The 23,991-nt window shown below is 41.7% G+C and overlaps 1 protein-coding gene across 1 annotated transcript; it reads left to right on the top strand.

Moving 5' to 3' along the window:
- Positions 1-8,004: 8,004 nt before the first annotated feature.
- LOC308293130 (hydroperoxide isomerase ALOXE3-like) lies at positions 8,005-18,287 on the top strand (the record flags this gene model as incomplete). The annotated part of the gene is made up of 12 exons (XM_080735564.1): positions 8,005-8,151; positions 8,239-8,443; positions 11,297-11,359; positions 12,003-12,175; positions 12,303-12,446; positions 12,616-12,819; positions 13,021-13,107; positions 13,392-13,558; positions 13,953-14,074; positions 15,762-15,862; positions 17,515-17,685; positions 18,108-18,287. 12 exons carry the CDS (start codon positions 8,005-8,007, stop codon positions 18,285-18,287), a joined length of 1,764 nt encoding a protein of 587 aa, XP_080591690.1.
- Between the last annotated feature and the right edge of the window lie 5,704 nt (positions 18,288-23,991).

Raw genomic sequence — 23,991 nt, 5'->3', positions numbered from 1 at the left:
AACATAGTTTTTCCTCATCTCTAAGGTCTCCCATACATGAAATGGATTCTTGTATAAAAATATTTTACTGCAAAAGTGGTGAAATTGATATATAAAGTTATACACCCCAAACAAAAAAAGAAGCCTCTCCGTCTGGGGGTTGAGGCATATAAACTCATGTAGATTCACAATGGAATGTCTGGGAGCTTTAAAACTTGGCACACTTGAAGTCAGGACATCCCTCTACATTCTAGAAAAGACAGAGAGTCAATATCTGAATGGAAGTAGGAGATACAGTCATTTAAACACATACCTACAATAGGCGGAAATGTAAATCTATGTAGCATGTTCTCTTTACTTTTAAGTGACTATGACATGGATTGCCATGGTAATACATATGAGGGCTTGTTGGAAAGGTGTGGTTCTACTGAATCCAGCAATACCAATTGTGTAAAAGTAGCTTACATACTCATGAAGTTATGTGACTAAACGTATATGTTGTCCCAAACTGGAAAAAATAATGAAAAGAAACAGCCCTAATGAAATCTACAGCATATATATATATGTGTATGTGTATATATATATATATATATGTATGTGTATATATATATATATATATATATATATATATATATATATATATATATATATATATATATATATATATCCCATTGAATACACCGTTATGCCCAACTGATATACAGTAGTGCAGCCAGCTAGAAGCTGAGACACAGAGACAAGGAAACATGTTTTTGTTTGAACAAACTTTTATATTCAAATGAAATGTTCTTATCTGAAACCTAAGCTAGTGTGTTGTGCTGGATGTGTGCTGGATGTGTGCGTGTCGGTGTGTGGTTGTGGCAAGTGTTCAAAGGTGCAAAAAGTTATGCTTACTGCTAATTGTAAATGGGGAAATGCTGTACATGTGTGTGTGAGACATGGCCAAATCAACAGTCCATTGAGAGGGTCAGGGGTTGAGTGTGAGGGGAAGGTAGGTCTGTGGGAGAGGAGATCCTGGGAGGAGCTAGAGAGTTGTTGGGAATATTGGGTAGGGTGTTGGGTTTGGGCGTCAGTAGTGGAGTAGTGTAGAGAGGAGTGACTGTAGGTTGGAGCCGGGGGAAGCATGCGTATAACACATCTCTATCACTCATCCTCATTATCTTCAAAAATAACATGGCTCACATTTGGGCAGTCAGAGCAAGCGCAGAACTCTGTGCAGGTCAAGCCTACTGAAAGGCATTGGCATTTGCTGCTATCATTGCACTTTCCATCCTTACAATATAGGTGTGTGATGTCTCTGACTTCTTTAGGTGCAGGTGCTTTGACGAACATCACTGGTTCAATAGACCCATCTTCTCTGAGCCTCCACCCTCTACCAACTGGGTTCCAGAGATGAGGCTTGGCCACATGGCTGTGACACCACACTGCGGTCTGGTACATGGCTCTTGATATATGTTGCTGGAAGGCATCTTCTGTTGGAGGCAGATTTACAGCTGATGAATCTGTTGTAGATGCTAGTGTGTACCTCAGCTCATCCAAGGTGGTGCAAGGACGGCCATCCTCCCTTTTCTTTTGGCCATAAAGGAAGAGGGCATACTTTCTTGCCACAGGAATAGCCTCCTCCAGACTTCCATAGAGTCCAAAATTGGCCATCTCTTTTAGGTCACTCAGATGGGTCTTGAGTCGGGTAAACGCAGTAGGCTTCCCAATTCTGTACAAGCTGCTTGTGGTATCACAACCTGTGAGGGCGTGGCATGCAGGCAGACATGCGCAAAATGCTGGACCAAGCTTATTTGCAATTGCACAGACTGGGACAAACCTCTCCCTTGAGCCATGTCCAGAGTGCATGAACACTGTTGAGGATCCAAACATTCCTTTGCTGGAATAATACACCAGCAAAACCAGTACGTCTGTATCATCACATCTGATGACGACGCGAGAATGAGACTCTGCTGCATGTATTGCATGGAGTACCAATCTGGTGTCAGCCTCCTCCTGGTTACTATACAGATGCATCAAGTTGTTAACACCGGACTTGCTGACCACCTTGACCTCCTCACCATTTTCAAAGCCACCTGCCAAAATGACTGTGTTCTCTGAGGAGATTCTCTTGGGCCCTGTATTGGCTATGTAGTTGCTTACAAAGCTGCATAAAGCAGCCTTGTTACCGCTGACCTTGAGGTATTTCCTGTAGTTGGGAACATTGGCTTTGCCGGTGATGATATGTGTAGATCTGCTTGCTTGGATGGTGCCTCTTCTTTACCTTTCCAGGTCTTTGATTGAGTGTGGATGGTCATATCTATCAAACACTAGAGCAACACAGTTGTTGTTTTCCTTTTCCATTCGCATTGAGATCTTCTTCCAGACACACTCACCCAGGTCATTGAAAGTCTGAAAGCCTGAGTCAGGGAGACTCTGTAGAAGAGCCATGCCATCGATGATATAAGCAGATGGTTCAGCAACATCAGGCAACTGCTGTATCTCTTCAACTACGGACTCCAGTTTTTTAGCAAGTTCAGCTTTTGTGGTCTTTCGCATGCTTCCATCATCATAAAACAAAGAGGGGGGGACAGCAGCGAGTTCATGAGACATCACAGTCTCCATGGATACCTCTCTTTGCTTTTCCCCCCTTTTTTCCACTTGGTGAGGAGGTCAAGGTGGTCAGCAAGTCCGGTGTTAACAACTTGATGCATCTGTATAGTAACCAGGAGGAGGCTGACACCAGATTGGTACTCCATGCAATACATGCAGCAGAGTCTCATTCTCGCGTCGTCATCAGATGTGATGATACAGACGTACTGGTTTTGCTGGTGTATTATTCCAGCAAAGGAATGTTTGGATCCTCAACAGTGTTCATGCACTCTGGACATGGCTCAAGGGAGAGGTTTGTCCCAGTCTGTGCAATTGCAAATAAGCTTGGTCCAGCATTTTGCGCATGTCTGCCTGCATGCCACGCCCTCACAGGTTGTGATACCACAAGCAGCTTGTACAGAATTGGGAAGCCTACTGCGTTTACCCGACTCAAGACCCATCTGAGTGACCTAAAAGAGATGGCCAATTTTGGACTCTATGGAAGTCTGGAGGAGGCTATTCCTGTGGCAAGAAAGTATGCCCTCTTCCTTTATGGCCAAAAGAAAAGGGAGGATGGCCGTCCTTGCACCACCTTGGATGAGCTGAGGTACACACTAGCATCTACAACAGATTCATCAGCTGTAAATCTGCCTCCAACAGAAGATGCCTTCCAGCAACATATATCAAGAGCCATGTACCAGACCGCAGTGTGGTGTCACAGCCATGTGGCCAAGCCTCATCTCTGGAACCCAGTTGGTAGAGGGTGGAGGCTCAGAGAAGATGGGTCTATTGAACCAGTGATGTTCGTCAAAGCACCTGCACCTAAAGAAGTCAGAGACATCACACACCTATATTGTAAGGATGGAAAGTGCAATGATAGCAGCAAATGCCAATGCCTTTCAGTAGGCTTGACCTGCACAGAGTTCTGCGCTTGCTCTGACTGCCCAAATGTGAGCCATGTTATTTTTGAAGATAATGAGGATGAGTGATAGAGATGTGTTATACGCATGCTTCCCCCGGCTCCAACCTACAGTCACTCCTCTCTACACTACTCCACTACTGACGCCCAAACCCAACACCCTACCCAATATTCCCAAAAACTCTCTAGCTCCTCCCAGGATCTCCTCTCCCACAGACCTACCTTCCCCTCACACTCAACCCCTGACCCTCTCAATGGACTGTTGATTTGGCCATGTCTCACACACACATGTACAGCATTTCCCCATTTACAATTAGCAGTAAGCATAACTTTTTGCACCTTTGAACACTTGCCACAACCACACACCGACACGCACACATCCAGCACACATCCAGCACAACACACTAGCTTAGGTTTCAGATAAGAACATTTCATTTGAATATAAAAGTTTGTTCAAGCAAAAACATGTTTCCTTGTCTCTGTGTCTCAGCTTCTAGCTGGCTGCACTACTGTATATCAGTTGGGCATAACGGTGTATTCAATGGGATATATATATATATATATATATATATATATATGTTACAGTATGTTTGGGTAACTCAGGACGTTCATTGTAAGAGCGCTTGTTTCGTTCACCACACACTAATCACCACCAGATGGCGACGACAGCCCATAGACAGCCATTCACTAGTGCAGGCGCTGACGTCACTCGTTTGCGACTCCCTTTCTTTATTTACTAGCCTAGCTGGGCGGTGTTTAGCCATTAGCTTAGCCATTAGCTTAGCCATTAGCTTACTATGAGCGTTTATCTTGGGCTTGCCCAGGCCTTACGGCCTGGGCATAAATATAACGATTGCATTCACCACGGCTTCGTAACTCGCGCGGCGCTCCGCCGGCCGCGCGGCCCTGGCCCGCTCTTCGCGGCCACTCGCGCCTGCGGCGCTCGGGGGCGAAGAGCAGGACCAAGGTCCGCTGGCCTTCGCGCCGCTTGCAATGTCGTGGACAATCGATGGGCTCCGCCTGGAGGACGTTGTTGTGGGCGACCGCTTGTTCCGCCCCGTGCGGCACCGCGAGTGCTCCGTTTCTCGGCCGTCCTGTTTCTCTAACATCCGGTGACATATATATATATATATATATATATATATATATATATACACATACATATATATATATATATGCTGTAGATTTCATTAGGTCACATAACTTCATGAGTATGTAAGCTACTTTTACACAATTGGTATTGCTGGATTCAGTAGAACCACACCTTTCCAACAAGCCCTCATATGTATTACCATGGCAATCCATGTCATAGTCACTTAAAAGTAAAGAGAACATGCTACATAGATTTACATTTCCGCCTATTGTAGGTATGTGTTTAAATGACTGTATCTCCTACTTCCATTCAGATATTGACTCTCTGTCTTTTCTAGAATGTAGAGGGATGTCCTGACTTCAAGTGTGCCAAGTTTTAAAGCTCTCACACATTCCATTGTGAATCTACATGAGTTTATATGCCTCAACCCCCAGACGGAGAGGCTTCTTTTTTTGTTTGGGGTGTATAACTTTATATATCAATTTCACCACTTTTGCAGTAAAATATTTTTATACAAGAATCCATTTCATGTATGGGAGACCTTAGAGATGAGGAAAAACTATGTTGTGTTTGGTCCTAACTCCGGTAGGGGTATCTCGAAAACTAAAGCACTTTTGGGCTATTTGTCACTCGTCTATCTCTCTGCAATTAACCACTAACCAGTCCAACCTCATTCTGTCACCAGTCACATGATGGAATGTCCCCATAAGTGCTTGCTTGGTTGTCTGAAATGCTAATACAATTCAATTCAATTCAAAGGGAATAATACACTGGGAGAACACGTCTTAGCAGCTGAAAGGAATGGCGCAAAACGGGCCTATCGGACCAGTAACCACTAACCACCCATCTTGCAGTCACTCTTCTCTGCCTTCTCATCTTACCATGTTTATTATACTTAAGTCCTTCATATTTTGAACATTAATTTTGTTTGTTTATCAGCAGGATAATTTTTTTTTCCATCAATACTTATGTATTTAATGTCACTGTCATGCAATCACACAAATACCAAATTACACCACATTGACCTTCGTCCCTTTCAATACCAAGCATGTCCTCACTGTCCTTTCCAACTATTTCGTTCCATACTCGAGCAGCTTTATTGCATTGTATGACCCACATGCGAGTGCATTTTTGTGTCATTTACTCCTTTAAAGGAAATATGTAATATGTTTTGGTCAAGGTTAAAGCACTATATTATGATAGTATGCATTGCTATAGATTGTTTGTTCAGTAACAGGGGTCTCCCCGTCACTTTAATTAAGAAGACAAAATACATTTTCAGGTGGATTGCACATTTCTAACCAATCAGGAGAGAGTTCTCATTTATCAACTGTAACATTTGAGTGTCAACGTGTGTCAGCTGGACACAGACACACACCTCCCCTCTGCCTCATTAAACAACTCCACCCCTCCAATGTCAAGAACTGCTGACCCGTACTCTTTAAAACCTGCACTCTCCCTGCCTCTCTTGCACAACATCTTTGAATCCTAGGGTGTAAAGATACATATTTGACCTACTGAAACCGCACTCTGCTCAGCCAGCTGTCACAGTAAGTTTCTTAATACTGTTCGGACATATTCATGTACTGATATATACTGTACATGAATGAAAACTCTATATGGCAACATGGGTGAACTCTGAACTGAGTACTCAAAGCTGAATTGACAATTTTTCTCACTATTAATTGGATTCTACAACAGATAATTTACGTGTGGATATGACTATTCAGAAATAGATTTGAAATAGGTTGTTGTTTATTTGTTATAGAATAGCAATTTGAAATAGGTTGTTGTTTATTTGTTATAGAATAGCAATTGGTATTAGTACATCCAGTTTCAGACAGTGATGTGACAAACCTAGCCTACTTAATGGTTTATCCACAATTATTAATAGTTAAAGACTTTTAAGGGTCCATTTGGACCCTTAAAATGGTTTGTGAATAGGCTAGTTTGTCAATTGAACATTATTAATGATGAGCAATATTGATAATAGTGATGACTTGGCATTTGTTGTCATCTGCTGTAACTCCTTACAGGTGGCTTGTTGGAGTAACCTGGAACACCTGAGAACTAGAAAGGTGCAATTCTGGGAAATTGCAAGTGTGGAATCCAGCGGGAAATGAATTCCATCTTACCATTTATATTGTGTATTGTGATGTAAGTGAAGCATGACCAATCCTGTCTGATTGTACACGAGGTTGTCCAAGTGATAACTTCTTCAGTTGATTATTTTCAACCCAGATAACTTCAGTTAAAAGGTTAACAAAAACATGTTCACTTCAGCTGTCAAAAGGTTCTCTGACCTAGAAAAAGCGTGATTATAGCGACCACACTATCAGACAGTTGCATATTTTTCAGATGACTGGTTTACTGTATTGTAAAGAAATTATTTTCATTTTGTAGAGTTCCTTGAATTAGAGGAAGGAAGATTGAGGTCATAGTGAAAGAGATACATACATACATACAGTATATTGTAATTTTGGTTTAGCGATATTTAGAACATATCATCAAGGTGTGTTCTTTTAGAAACATTAGCTGTTAATGCCCTAGGCCTAGAGCATGATTTATATTTGGTGCGCTCCGAAAAAATAAACTCCCTTAGAACGGCAGACTCCCTATACCTTCTGCCGTGGCCTGAAGACTCAACTCTTCAGACTCAATGACCATACCATTTTATATAATGTTTTTTACTGATGCTTGGTGCAAATCAAATATGACCACCACCTATAAACGGGTTTGGCTCTAACCTTTGAATCATATGAGCTACAGATGCAAACTTAGTGTCTATTTCATGTTTTTTTTTACCATGATAATGTTGGAATGCTAAACATTATGATTGGGTGTGTCTAGAACGATTTCAGTATGTGTGAATGGTACTTGGACTCCAAATTCACTTGTAAAGACCACTCCATCAAACAGGGAACCAGTTGTGGGTATGGATGGGGATGGCGTGGGCCTCTGCGGCGGCGGCGACGTGATATGGAGGGACGTGATATGGAGGGAGGGCGGGTAAACCTGATTGACATGAGGGAGGGAATGGAGCGGGGTGTGGGATGCCGGTACTGAATGGAGCGGAGAGGGCGGGGCGCTTGGGGCAAGAGCCCTGGGTGGTCTGGCTCTGGGGCTCTGGTTCACATGGTGGTAGGCCCGAACGGAGTCCCCCCTTTGGAATTGGTATCTGTAGAAAGGATGCATGCGAGGAGAATGATTAGTTACTGCAAGGAGACATGGTTAATGATCCATCCAGATGCTACTACAGCCTGTGCCATTCAACTCCGTTGTATTTTTAGACTGATTAGCACAAAATTACCATTTTATCTCCCTAAGGCCCCAAACTAGCAGGCAGTAACCCCTCAGGGGTGATCCAAATCATCATAAGCCTACTTGGAGACCGAATTAATTAGAACCCTTTTTATTTATTTATTCCAGACACAGAGCGATCATGGCTGAGTACAAGTTGGAGGTCTCAACAGGTGACCAGGCATTTGCTGGGACAATAGACTGCATATATGTCACCTTAATTGGAACCGAAGGAGAGAGTGAGCGCACAAATCTGGACCATTTCGGCATTGGCTTTATTGCTGGAACGGTAAGCTATAATTCAAAGGGATGTGCCACCATTTACTTTGATAAGTAAAGAAAGGGTCATTTTGTCATTTTGCCCTTTTTTATACAGAAGGGGAGCTACACTGTGAAAACCGGTGTACATCTCGGGCGACTTCTATTGGTAAAACTGGAGAAAGATGCACTTGTTAAGCAACTAGATAATGCATGGTTCTGTTCTACGATCGTGGTGACTACTCCAGAGGATGATGTCATCCTTTTCCCATGCTACAGATGGGTGTCCGATGGGGAACAGGTAGAGCTGAGAGGAGGGAAAGGTATGTTCCAATACACATTCTAAAACGACTAGTTCCGTTCCTTAATTCTGGTTGGCTGGTTTCCCTTATTTGCTGTGGTATCCACACCTTGAATCAGTTTATATCAAACCCAGGTGCTGTTATTTCTTTCCACAGTGTTCCCACAGTGCACCAATTATCTGCACCTGTGTTCTTTCTTGCAGACCTTGTAGTGAATTATTAGCTAAATAGAACAGTTTTAATTGGTACATGTCTATGATTTTTCATGTTGCCATAATGTAACCGTTTAGAAAAGCAATAAGCCAGCAATACATGGAGACACTCGGCTTCCCCTCGTGTCTCACCACGCCTCTCAGCCGTTAGAGAGCACAGAAGTTTGACATCACTGAAGGGCGCTATCCCCCTGGGTCACAGCCTTATTTTTTACATTGAAACTTCCCATAGGGGAATCTTAGATATAGCATCATACTGTATAAGAGCTGTGTACCAAACAGTTTCTCCAAACAGAGATGTTCAAATATAACTCAATATCATAATCGACACAGAGTCATACCTGACAGAATCGCCAGGGCGGTTTGTTTATTTTCGGAAAACAGTTCATAAGACACAGTCTAAGATTACCCTATGGGAAATGCAATACAAAAATGCTAAATTGCAAGTGTGGTTGCCTTGAGGCAAGTCACACTTGCAAATATCTGTGTCAGTCCTTGACCCTATTGGTCAGCTTCATGTGGTCTATGATGTCAGACATATATGATGTATCATCTCCATATTTTGGAAAAAAAGTTTAAAGTCAATGGAGAAAATTAATTCAAGAACAAATGTATATAAATGAAACTATATATACCAGTAAGACGACTAAGGGCAAAAAGCGACCTCCCCTTAAATGGCAAGCTTGCGGAATTCGCACAAAAAGAATGCATTATTAATATATACAACTGTACATTGTGCAAGTACAGTAACGGCAGGGGAAGCAGCTAAGAACAGATATGCAATGTTAGTAGAGTCTGTAGAACCAACGGTGTGCCATGAGATCCCAGACATGCTTACTGTACTCAGTTACTCGTTATGTGAAAGTCCTATAATGTCTATGACATCTGACATCATACATACAATCCATTTTATGCCCATATATGGAAATCCCTGTCTGTAAAACCAGCCACACTGGTTAGACTGACATGTATGCTGACATATAATTATCCAAATGTCTGTCTGTCTGAATGTCTGTCTGTCTGTCTGTCTGTCTGTCTGTCTGTCTCAGTGTTTGTCTTCGGTGGCTGGACCAATTTATCTGAATCCACATCACCATTAGCATATGAACACACCTGACATAACTGCAAAGCCTGTTTGTCACTTTCACAAATCGTATGCTGTATATTAGCATTTTTATGGTGTATCTACTATCTATTCTGCATCTAGCATGAGGCTTATCTATTCTGCATCTAGCATGAGGCAACATGTTTAACCAGCTGTGTGTGTGTGTGTGTGTGTGTGTGTGTGTGTGTGTGTGTGTGTGTGTGTGTGTGTGTGTGTGTGTGTGTGTCTGTGTCTGTGTGTGTGTGTGTGTGTGTGTGTGTGTGTGTGTGTGTGTGTGTGTGTGTGCGTGTGTGTGTGTGTTATAGATGTTGTCCAAAAATCATGCAGATCGGTACACAGTATCTCTGTAGCCATTATATATACCAGTAAGACTCCCTAATCGGGAGATAAGCGACCGTAGGTCGCTTATCTCCACAAATAGGGCAAAAAATAGTTTTTCCAAAATCTTCCTGATCCATGTTGATGACATGAGTGTAGACATACTGTGTACCGATTTGCGTGATTTGAGGGCAAAAATTGTAGGAGCAGTGTCCAAAAATATGTTTTGCAAGAATCGGCCTCATGGTGGCGCTAGAAGAGGGCCATGTGAGAAATGAGGGGTGGAGTCTCCGCGTCGCCGAGGCGGACGAATAGGTACCGGCCCCGGCTCTCCCGGTCGCTCCTAGCCCGAGTTACGGCATTTTATGTGCGCTGCAGTGGCAGGGGGTCCTCCACTGGGGGGCGCCACCACTTTTGCATCCGTTCTGGAGCACTAGGAGTCGGAGGTCCCCGGGAATTCACCGTGAGCAGCCCCGTTGGGGTGGTCATTTGGTCATTTTTGCACATTTGGTCATTTTTTACATCTGGGGGTCCCCCAGGGACCTGGGGGTCCCTGGAGCTCCGGGTGTCCTTGGAGGTTGTAGTTTGGCAGGCAAGGACTGTGTGTGCAAAATCTGGCATGGATCGGGGCAACGGTTGCGGAGATATGAGCAGGGCAAAAGTGTGACGGTGTGACCGACAGACTGACACACACACTGACGGACGGACGGACTGTGGAGGTTTGGATAGGAGTGCAAGTAACTGCGACCTACGGTCGCAATAATATATATATATATATAGGGCTTAATATTGATGACATCAGGGATCTCCATAAAGGGGCATAAAAGCGATAATGTCAGAGCCTCAAACCAAGCGTTACGAAATGTACAGACGGACAGGGACAAGATGTGACGGTTCTCATACTAAACAGCGACTGTATATCATTAGGAAGGCCTTATGATAAGCCCCCGGAGCCGTAGGCTTTTTTCCCTATTAGTGGAAGAATGTGTGCCTATTTTTGTCTGAATCTTTCAGTTAATGATACAAACTTGAAAAATTGGCGTTAATAGCAGTCTCCATGGGTCACTTGACAAGTATGTGTTTCTTACTTGTATCACCAAATAAACCAATATATCACATAACTGCTCCACTAAGGTGTTGGCCACCATCTTGAAAATTCAAATTCCTCTGACAAATTTCTTGTCAAGTGACCCATGGAAAATGCTCATGCCATATATAACTATACGTCTTTCTCCTCAGCCATGAAGGCCTTTGAGGATGACCATGCCCTTCTGACCGACCACAGGAAAAAAGAGTTGATACGTCACAAGGACTTGTACCAGTGAGTTTTATTTGTGCACAATTACATACTGCAAGAAGGGTTGTTGTTATAGGGTCAAATGCTTCTCTTGTCTGATCGCTTGTTTTTAGTTTGATTTAAACACCAACATACGACAGGTTACAAATATTATGTTTTTAATTCTGTCATTTCCCTACAGGTGGGGCACAGTTGATCCAGGGCTGCCACACGACTCCGCTTTTAATGACAGTTCTGAGATCCCTGATGAAGACTGTTTCTCACTCGCTAGAGCTTTTGAATTTGCTTATGAAAAAGAAATGGCGTGAGTCCATATTGCTCAGGAACCCTATGAATAACCAGGACAAATAGGCCTATACTGTAGTATTACATTGTGAAGGAAAATGGTACAGTTCTTCTTTTTCTTTTTCCAGTGAGGCTGAACTCAAACTGAAGGGAATGCATGACTCTACTAAGCAATGGGAGGACTTTGAAGCAATTAAAAATGTTTTCTGGTTCAGAGAGACACCAATGTCAGGTATAAATGGACTCTAAAGGTTGTAGTCTTAGAATGAAATACTCCCTGACCATTAGGAAACAAAAACATTATATGCTAGGCAGTGTGTACAATATTATAAAACAAACATTTACCAATTGTCACTCCTGTAGAGTACGTCACCGAACACTGGATGGAGGATGACTTTTATGGATTCCAGTTTCTCAATGGAATCAACCCAACTATCATTCAGCGCTGCTTGGAGCTTCCTCACAACTTTCCGGTCACAGAGGAGATGGTGAAGCCCTTCTTAGACAGCGGCAGCTCTCTCCAGAGGGAGATGGAGGTATGGAGTGTCTTACAGTGTATCACTATTGATATGATCTGTTTCAATGAATGGTTGTGTTAATGTCTGTGACATCCAGGAAGTACAAATACATCGTATCTATAATCTAGTTTCTCCTCTCACGCAGAAAGGCAATATCTTCCTCTGCGACTACAAGGGATTGGTTGGATTGTCCACTAAGGTGGACAATGGCGAGGCTCTGCCTTTGGCACCTGCTCTCTGCTTGTTTTACATGAACCCAGAGAATAAACTGATGCCCATTGCAATTCAGGTATTTCACTGATGGGGTCATTCAGTTACTGTATAGTCACATTTGCACAGGAATATGAGCATTGTTTACTACTGTACCAATAGTAAGGATGGGACACTGAGAACATTAGGGCCTGTTGTTTTTAGATGAAAATGTAAAATAAATATTTTCTTTTCTTTTATCATCCCAGCTGACCCAACAGACCTCAGAGCAGAATCCCATTTTTCTGCCCAGCGACCCAGAGTATGACTGGTTGCTGGCCAAGATGTTTGTGAAACATGCAGATGGCATCTACCACCAGTTTGTGTATCATCTATTGAACACTCACTTTTTGTCAGAAGCATTCACAGTTGCAACTCTGCAAAGCTTTCCAGTGATTCATCCTCTCTACAAGGTATGGTCATCATTTAAATTATTATATATATTACAAAATTCTGAGTAAATGTCACAACTTGGTGATATGGCTGTATAAACATAAACTGTTTAGAACATTATTACAATAAAACATATTTGAATATTGTACCACCGTTTAGAACATGATTCTGGGTTTACGATGAATCTTTGACATGGTTCTTCTTCCTTCTTATCTGTCCAGTTGCTGAACCCGCACTTCCGTTACACCATCCAAATAAATGTTCTTGGTCGCCAACTACTTCTTTCACCAGGAGGGCCTTTGGATTCAGTAAGAATAATATTCAACTGTGTCAAACTTGAATTTCTACTTTCAAAGTTGATTTACATTTTTTAAAGTCAACCAGTAATATATTGTCCAAACTAAGGCGTTGTATCCAACAGGATGTTTTTCCCAGCTGAGAAAAGGTGCTCTCGTCCAAAAATTACTCTCACCTGATTCAAATGCCTGACGTGAACGTGCAGAGCAAATTAGATTCTCAGCACGTCAAAACAAAAAGGAATAAATGCCTTGCTCTACAATAAAGCCTTGTCTAATGCTAATTATTTATCTAGACTTCACTAACACCAGAGGGTACGAGTGAGCTCTTGGGAAGGTCTCATTCTGAAACGACCTACAGCTCCCTCTGTCTGCCAGAGAACATCGCAGCACGAGGCCTGGAGTCTGTCCCAAACTTCTACTACAGAGATGATGGACTGAAGCTGTGGAACATCATCAACAGGTGATTATTAACACTTGTTGTGTGACCCTCATTGAACCAACCAAGGATGCTCATTTAGATTGCAGGTTCCAGACCACTGCTACGGTCTTTTAACAACTTTAACCCTGGGCATCGCATTAAGCAAAAAATACTAAAGAATCTTAGAAAATAATGTATTATATTCTTTTGGTTAAGTGTTAAAGCCTTTGCGGGATAGTTGCAGGGCAGGAGGATGTGTAGTACATGTGTTATGACACCTAAGAGAGTGATGGGCTTTTGGTGTTGACACCAATATCTATAGGCTATCTATCATTTATTTTATAACCATGTTATATAGTTATCTATTTCATCTGCATTGAAATGTATATAACTATAGGCCAGTGATACTAAAATAATTGTCGTCATATATCTCCAGCTTTGTAAGGGCAATAGTGGACCACTATTATCCCTCGGACAGTGACGTGTGTAGAGACTCTGAACTCCAGGACTGGATCAAGGAGATATTCACCCATGCCTTCTTAGGAAACAAAAGCTCAGGTATTCAATCAATTATAATGCTATTTACAGTAAACCGCAATACCCACGGTATGCTGTTGATAAACTAGTTAACATATAACAAACTAGTTAACATATACACTAGTAAACATCATCCAGTAGTAAAGCTTTGTTTATGTTTTATTTATAGTAGGTCTATAATGGTAAGTGCTTCACAGAACCGTTTTATGAATATCTAAAAAGCTGGACTAAAGCCTCTTAAAGGCTGTGCTTCTCATCACACTGACTGAAGACTTTGAAGTCATGTAGCTAAATAAAAAAGAGTGAGTGGCATCCTCTGCATCCCTCGCCCCCCAACCCACTTTTTTCTTATTGTACCCCAGTTTAATTGGGGGTTCAAAGGCATGGCTCCTCCACCATAACCTCCATCATAGGCTGGCATGAACAGGTTTGGTGAGGGGACCTTTGGGTATCCTGGCCCGGGCTCTTATTGCGTTCCTCCATAACTCGGCAGTGAGCATGGACAGGTTATATGGTGGTTCAGAAGTGTTTCTCTGGCTGTCCAGAGACCGTCCAGAGACTGTGTCCCGTTCCCAGGCCTTGTGGCTGGAGCGCAGTCCCTACAGGGTCCTGCTGGTACAGGCCATAGGGCTGTTAGTTATGGAAGGCTGTACCAGCGGGTGCGGTGGCATGGACGTGTAGCCTCCAGACTGCGGAGTGTAACCTCCTGCCTCAGTAGCCAACTGCTTGGGGAGGTTGATACGCTCCATGCTGGGGTAGATAAGCTGCTGGTTGTGGAGGGTAATCACCAGACTGAGGAGGGTAGCCTTGCTGAGGAGGGTATCTGCTGCTTTTCTTCTGAAGAAGATATCCTGGGTAACTCATGGTTGCCATGTCTCCTGTCACAATGACCGTCTAGAACAGGAATCTCCCAAACTACTACACCAATACACAATTCGAAATGCACCAATGAAGTACCACCATGCATTACTTTTCATATAATAGATTTGATATACGAAATATTTCAAATTTGATTTAAGATTATGGATGTTGGATTGGGCTTATTATTACCTTGAACCATCCCATAGTTCAATCAATTACTGGGGCGGCTGTAGCTCAGGAGGTAGGGCAGGTCATCCAATGATCTATTCTATGGGTCGGCTGTTGGAATCCCGGCTTCTCCTTTCCATATGTGGAGGTGTCTTTAGGCAAGACATTGAACCCCACATTGCCTCCAATGAGTCGGTCGGTGTGAGCTTGCCACCAATGGTGCATTAATGTGGGAAGTGACTCTTCCCCACTTCACCTCCCAATGAATGAACCATTGTAAAGCACTTGGAAAGGCACTATAAAAAAGCAATTCACTATCTTTGAGGTGGCCTGCCAAGCATTCCCTTCATGTTTCTAGATCACTTTCAAACACACACACACACACACACACACACACACACACACACACACACACACACACACACACACACACACACACACACACACACACACACACACTGACTGACTGACTGACTGACTGACTGACTGACTGACTGACTGACTGACTGGAGTGATTAATTATTACAATAAACTGTCACGCATTGTTGCAGGTACTGTACATTACTGTAGTTGACAAGACTGAAAGATAGACTATAATCTTCCATCAAGGGTCAGCAATTTACTGATAGTGATGCCAGCTTCAAGATATTAAAATGTCTGTTGGTGTTGATCTAAACAGGGATCCCTGCAGCCTTTCAGACTGTGGAGGAAGTGATCAAGTTCATAACCATGGTGATCTTTAACGTGTCAGGTCAACATGGTGCAGTCCACCTTGGGCAGGTAAGATGAAAAAACCTTCCTTGTTGCAAAATACACACAGGTGTTAATCCAGACTAAAGGGGGTTCCACACGGTACGCGGTCACTGCCTGCTAGTAATTCATTTTCAATGAGAGGCGGGCGGCTTTTTCGGCCAAGCAGCAAAGTTTTGGGGTGGCGAGGCGAGTGGGCGTGTTCCCGTGAAATCCACCGTGAGCGTGCTCGTTTGTGCATGCGTACGCGGGCGGTGAGAGATGCATTGTGTTAATCTATGTGAAATACCGTGCAGCGTTTACTTACTGAGCGAGTGTGTTTGTGATCCTAGCGGCAGCCCCGACGGCAACCGCGTACCGTGTGGAACCCCCTTTAATTTCGCCTCGCCTCGTCGCCCCAAAACTTTGCTGCGCGGCCGAAAAAGCCGCCCGCCTCTCATTGAAAATGAATTGCTAGGAGGCGGTGACCGTGCCTAGTGTGGAGGGCACCCTATAGTTCCTCTCTATGCCTCTATGGTCCTGGCAATAACAATGCTAAAGTGCCCTCCAGACTAGGCGCAGTTGCCACTAAGGCTGCCGCTTGGGTCAGCGGTTATACCGCACCGCTCAGTGAGTAAAACCCACAAAAGATGAACACAATCCATCTCTCACCGCCCGCGTAAGCATGCACAAACAAGCACGCTCACGGGGATTTCACAGGACCGCGCCCGCTCGCCTCGCCGCCCCAAAACTTCGCTGCGCGGCTGAAATAGCCGCCCGCCTCTCATTGAAAATGAATTAGGAGAAGGCGGTGACCGTAGCTAGTCTGGAGGGCACTGAATGCAGAAGAGAATAAATAAATATTACACCCATATAGGTAGTAGGTAGGCTATCCTCTAAAATGTGGTTACTATGGGCATGTTTTGGATGACAATATAGTCTTTGCAACAAAGTAATTATTAAAAACAATTAAAACAAGAATAGATTTAATATTAGATTTTTATTCTCAAAAATTATTATTTGAATATTCGATTATTCTAACCACTAATTACACATAATTGTAGCTATTTCATGAAGCGTTTTACTTGATTATTAGAACTATATCATTTTATGCTTGATAACTGGTCATTTTAGGTTGTTTTTTAATGTCCGCGGAATCAAGAATTGTTCTCCGCAGAATTCCGCAGAATCAGGATTGTTCTCCGCGGAATCAAGACTTTTTCTCTGCGGATTCCTGGGGGGACTTACAGCTCTTGTCGAACAATCACACATTGCAGATTACACAGAAATCTGTTCAGTATGATGCACAGGATACTGCCAGGGTCAGCTTGCTGTGTGACATACACATTGTAATGTCATATTTGGACTAGTGATGATATCATGGTACGCTGTGTTCACTCCCAAAGATGTTTCATATAGCCTCTCTACATTGGCACGCACCATCATCCAGAGTCCTGCATTCAATCTCTTTACCCCATTGGCCCCATGCCTTTTCATGCAGTACATAGTCATACCATGCCCCTGACGCACGCACACACGCACGCACGCACGCACGCACGCACGCACACACACACACACACACACACACACACACACACACACAATCTTCATAGCTAGCAACACCCGTCTGTTAGTTGTCTGTTTAATTATGATTTGTTTTATTGTGACTTTTATGTGTTCTTATCTTCTTATCTCAATTTTAGTTTGACTATGAATCTTGGATCCCAAACGCCCCTCTCCTACTGCGTAAAGCTCCTCCAACCATCAAGGGACAGTCTTGCTTGAAGACCTTGTTTGAGACACTTCCGAGAGTTGGAGAGACAGTCGGATTCATGGCATCAGGTTGGGTGCTCAACCATAAATTCAAGGACGCTGTAAGTTTTACTATGCATGGTTGAATCATGTTGCAATCACTCAGATAATCAGATTCACTGATATGAAATAGCAGTGAGACCTTGTTCCTAAACCAGTTTGCAACAATGTTAGCAAATTAAAATCTGTCCAGGGTGTTCACAAAAGCCTGATTAGACGATAATATTACCAGACGTTTATTTATTTATTTATTTATTTTTTTGAAGTGGAATAGCTCTTTAAGTAACTTTCTAGATTTAGATTCGTATTACATAAGCCTTTGTTATTTGTAGTCTATTTGAAACAAGCTTGATCAACAAGCTGGATTGCCTATTTTGGAAAGACCAAGTAGTTTTGGTACTTAAAGTATAGTTTGATGCCATTACTTTGTACTTTTATTACATTTTTCTTAAACCTCTTCCACCTTTTTGCCCATCTTTTCCAGATTCCCCTGGGTTCATATCCTGATGAACACTTTGATGAGCCTGCTCCAAAGCAGATGATCAAGGAATTCCAAGCAGAGCTTTCCTTCCTCAGTGAGGTCATTGCAGAAAGAAACACGGCACTGGTAGTGCCGTACAACTACTTAAACCCTACCGAACTAGAGAATAGTGTAACCATTTAATCTGGGAGTAGGCAACAGCAGCAACGCTTTTGTCCCTGTGACCCTGATGAAGACAGATACACATTGGTCATATTTAGCCAGCTAACAAAGCATCAGAAAACTGAGAGACCACGTCCCCCTTACTGTTTCACTGTAAAAGCTGCATTCACACTACAGATATATAGTTGAACGTTTTGCTTGCTTGGTCAATGTTATCTCAATGGAAACCAGCTTTAAAGCTTAGGAGATGTTCATCACTAAGCGTTGAAAGCTTTAAAGCTGGTTTCCATTGAGATTACATTGACCAAGCAAGCAAAACGTTCAACTATATATCTGCAGTGTGAATGAGGCATCAGGCTTATTATTGCCTATTTTTAAACCTACACAGTTAAAGGACAACTTTATTTTTTTACAACAAGGGTTCATATTTTAGATTGTAATTGAAGAATATAAAAAGAGTGTTCAATTGATTTCATTTACTTCTTTCTATTGTTTTAGAGTCTTATTTCAGTGGTTGGGGGCATGCATACAAGTGGCTAAATATGTCATTTTACACAGAATAAGCCCATTCCCAAGATACAACGCAACCTTTCATGGTTAGATGTGACTTATGGGGGCTAGAAGTGTTACTGTAAATAGCAAAAAAGAAACTGCCGGCTTATTGTGTCTAGAAATACATATTTTACGCATGCCCCCATGCGTACGCATGTCGCATGCCCCACATTTTAGCATGGTAAACGCGCTAAAACAATAGAACGAAGCAAATGAAAACATTTTCACACTCACTTTTTTTTTTTCTCTAATCACGATCTAAAATATGAACCCTTGTTGTAAAAAAACAAAGTTGTCCTTTAAGAACTCATAAAGCCTCATCTGTGTCAGTAGGCCTATTGTTCAATTTCCAAAGGTTTCAAGGGGACTATGAGGATGCTAGGTGCAGAAGTCGTTGTCAAATGTTTTCAAACGCTTACTCTCCAAAGTTTAGTGAGAAACAAATGTGCAAAACAAGAATCACATACTCATTGTTCATGATTATATAATTCTATAATATGAGTGATGCCGTTTCATTCAACCTATACTATATTTATGGAATGCTTCGACAAGAGTAGTCTAAATTTTGGGTTCAAAGTATCGTTGTTTGGTTAATGAATAAAGGTAAACTAATAAAGGCTGATCTGTTTTTATTCCACTTAAAACTATCTGCTCTACTCAATTAAGAAAGCCACCAATCAGGTGCAGTTCTTTTTCAGATTTTAATGTTTTGAGTTTTGACTTAGGCCTGTCTTTTTTTTTTATTCTGACTTGTGTAAGACTTGTGTAACCAAATAGAGATACACTTTGGCTGTCTTTGCTCCTGAAGTGATTGGTACCATTTGTTCCAGAATGTCAAACCAAACCTGCAAAGGAACATTGCAAACTAGAAATACTGTTCCTTCGAAACAGTGTGGGCTCGCTTCCAACCCAACAAATAGGATACTTTAAGGTACTGTAAGGTACAGTACCTTACAGTATTGTACTGTACCTTACTATACTGTACTGCACCTTACTGTACTGTACTGTACTGTACTGTACTGTAACTCACTGTACTTTACTGTACTCTACTGTACTGTACTTTACTGTATTCTACTGTAACTTACTGTACTTTACTGTACTCTACTGTACCTTACTGTACTGTACTCTACTGTACCTTACTGTACTGTACTGTACCTTACTGTACTATACTATACTGTACTCTACTGTACCGTACTGTACCTTACTGTACTGTACTCTACTGTACCTTACTATACTGTACTTTACTGTACTCTACTGTACTTTACTGTACTCCACTGTACCTTACTGTACTTTATTCTACTTTACTGTACTTTATTGTACTTTACTGTACTCTACTGTACCTTACTGTACTGTATTGTACTTTACTGTACCTTACTGTACTGTACTCTACTGTACCTTTCTGTACTGTACCTTTCTGTACCTTACTGTACTTTACTGTACTCTACTGAACCTTACTGTACTTTTACTGTACTCTACTGAACCTTACTGTACTGTACATATTCTATGTGTTCTAGATCTACATTTTTGATTCTGTGTTTGGGAACCAGCAACTGTCAAATGGACTCCAACTGTAGTGGAGTATATTGAGTGCATATACTGTAGGCTAACAATCCCAGATCACATCTGTCCTCCACTATGTCTATAACCAAGGCGTTCTTCTATGTGGCCACTCCAGACTGAGGAGTGGAGCATGGCTTTTATTGTGTTTGTGGATCTGACTTGGAAATGCATTGGTTTTGATATCTCCCTGACAACCAACAACAACCACTAATATGGCTGACTGTCCCTGCGGGCTCTAGGATATATGGCTATGGGATTTACATCCCATCGCCCGGACTTGATTCTTGATCACAGCTGTGTAATCAGTAGAGTGGAGAGGGACATTTATTTATAGTTTTAACTATAACTATAGTTTTATACATCACACAGCTTAGACATTTGGATCAAATCAGAGAGCAGACCTGTGTGAACGCAATGATATAGATAGCATATCTGAAGTGTGAACACTGCAGCCACAGCGCCTTAACATAAACATGGGTCTATTATCCTTCTCTCCACTCTGTCCCCACTCACTAAACCCATTGGAAATGCATTGGGTGCTTAAAGTTAAACATTTTTATTTTTTTATATTTATACTACAAAACATTTCAAAACCAAAAGTACAAGCACACGTGTCCTCAGTAAGCTGAACACATAAAAATTTGAATGGTGTTGAAAGGTGTAAGCGTTTAAGAGATGAAGCGCGCCAAAGTTTTGAGGAGATACACATATAGCTATAAATAAATAAATAAATAAATAAATAATGAAGATAACATACGTGTGCTCGCCTTCCAGGCGAGCCCACAATTATTCACCTCCTCTACATTTCTATGAAGGGAAAGGTTACATTATGAACTAACCAGTAACCACTGGAATAATTGTGGAATATCTGCAATTAATTTATATTAAAAATACATTATACCGTGTAATGTGTACTTTTGAAACTCAAGTTCTTCTAAAAGCACTGCAGTAACTCAATTGTACATTTGATTTAATTTTAATTCAGTGATACTGACTTAGATGGTCATACTTTACATGACCTTCACAACTCACAATCACAATCAAACTTGACTAAGTCTGAGTTAAGTGCGCAATGGGAGTGATATATGGCTGTATTTATGGAATATTGACAAAGTCTATATGTAATATCACAGATATTCTAAGGCTAATCTGATTGTAAACAAAGTAAACTCATCGACATTGCAGCTGTGCTGAAAGCTTGAATTATTCTCTTTCCATATGCAAAGTGTTTGTTTCATAAAAAATCCACCATGTTGTGATTTTTCTAAGTGTTGGAGTTTGGAGGCACTCCTTGGAAATCTGTCAACAGTCCTCGCATTATTGAGCAAGCATTCAAGCATTCAGTAGCATACAGCTGTTGGTGAGTTTTAGGTAGGACTTTCTGTTTGGATGTCAATGGTCAATGGTTGAGGTTGAAACTCTAGATTCAACATATGCAAAACTAGAGTTGTCTAAGTTGCAGCCAGGTATGGGAGTGGTCCAGCAGCAGACACAGAAACAAACAATACAGTATGTCCAGTCGTAATTCCAGTTTTAGATGTATTTGTTGCTGTTATAATGATGATGAACATACCATTCATAATTCCAGTGTGGGTTAGTGATTCTCTGGTTTTCTATATGTCATGTCTGCTACTGGTTAGCTATTGTTTTGGGCTCCCCACTATCTGTCCTTCCTCATCACTGCACCTGTAACACATACACACCCGGTGCTGTCAATCTAAAGCCTGCCACCAAGTGTCCAATAATAATATTGCCAACATAACTAATAATATGCCACCTTCAATTGGAATCATTGTGTGAAATAATGAATGAATGAATGGATAATTGTATTTTCATGTATGGCTGCCTTTCACAGCCCATCACTTACTGGATCATTCAGACACAATTTAAAGTTATACAGTATTTCCAGTGCTGACACAAAAATAATAAACAAAATAAATAAATAAATACCACGGATGCTACAAATATACAATGTGTCAGAGCTTGTGTGCGTGCGTGTGTGTTTGTTTGTTTGTTTGTGTGTGTCCACAGCAAATATAGATTTTTTTGTATGAACATCTTTCAGGTTCACCCCCCATCCTTAGGGGGAAAACCTAAGGATCACCCTTGACACAGTGATGTGTCAAGGGAACCAACCCATAGACTGTAAAAATTTGTACACACACAGTTTACCATTTCTCATGGTAAACTGCAACTTTCAGTCGCAAAAAAACAATAGTATTGTCATTTATGTGCTCGCAAGCGTGCAGTGGGGGGCTTAGATGGCCATGGGCACGAACAACATTTTTAGCTTCTGGAGTATGGTAGTTGGGCGTAGCCTACACGCATTGATGCATGGCATGGGACGTGCGGCATAAACGCCCAAAATGCTGGGTGCGAAATGGTCATCTAATTCTAAGGTCACCATTACACGCAAGTGTGCAGTGTGCAGTGTACACTCTCTATCCATCTATATATATCTATATATTGGCACTGTCTAAATATTATCATATTATCAAATATCATATGGCCATCAAGAACGAGCACACTAATAGCCTCCATTGGAGTTCAACAGTGAAGTGGCACCATGTTATATTCGGTTCCTCAAGCTCAAGTGTGTGTGTAGCTTTATACAGGTGTATATAGTTATTTTCCCTGTACTTGTACTTGAATTTAGTTTTAATACAGCTGTTCATTCCATCTATGCATGTATTGTGATATTTCTTTACTATCGTGGTCATAGTAATAGATTTCCATACTAAATTAGGAATAAAAGATCTTATACATTTGCTTTGAACTTAGGGAAATAAATGAAAAGCAATACAAAGGAAATTTCAATGCTTTTATTACAAAAATAAAACTCAACATCATTCCATAAGTACAAAGTGAGGTAGCGACCAGCTAAAAGTTATGAAAATGATTAATATATCACTGTGAAATATTAGTCCATACTTGGTGTTGAAATAAGGAACAGTGCTAAGTCTACCGGCGAATAACTCATCATGACAATATCTTTTGGATGGACCTAGGCATCATCATCTTCACCACCAGAATGGTCTGTGCTGTCCGCCCGTCTTAGTTACCAAGGCTTCTGCTCCACTTTGACTGACACACTGGACTCCTCTGAAAGAGGAGAGGCTTTGCAGGTCTTGCAGGTCTTTCTTCAGGATGGAGTCAATAGAGAAAGAACCGCTGAACTTCACCTCACATCTACTGTTAACAGCTTTGCAGACTGCATCTTCAGAGGGGTGAGGAGTTGTGTAGTGATCTGATGGTGGTGGTGTGGTCATCATCTCCTTTCTATCAATGGAGGTCAACTCAGGGAACCACTCCTGAATTCCTTTGAAGTGACGACGCACCATCTTCTCTGTTATTTTACTATAATCAAGTTTCCAGAAGTTCCATTGGGCCTCTGACTTAACTGGAATCTGAAAATGAATGAAACAGTGAAACAACGTTAGCATTTTATTAAGCACGATGAGAGTTGATACAAAGTTCATGCATCTGAATCAGTGAAACATTCTTATTTGAGGAATTTATATTTACCTTGTAAAAACATGTGTTCGTTGACAAACAGACTCTGATGTTGCTCTCAGAGGATTTTGTCCTCCCATACCCAAATGCTTCCAGTCTG

This window comes from Nannobrachium achirus (assembly GCF_963921795.1).
Source record: "Nannobrachium achirus genome assembly, chromosome: 10".
Classification (NCBI taxonomy): Eukaryota; Metazoa; Chordata; class Actinopteri; order Myctophiformes; family Myctophidae; genus Nannobrachium; species Nannobrachium achirus.
The sequence above is the reverse complement of the archived record's forward strand: the minus strand, read 5'-3'. Positions and strand labels throughout refer to the sequence as shown.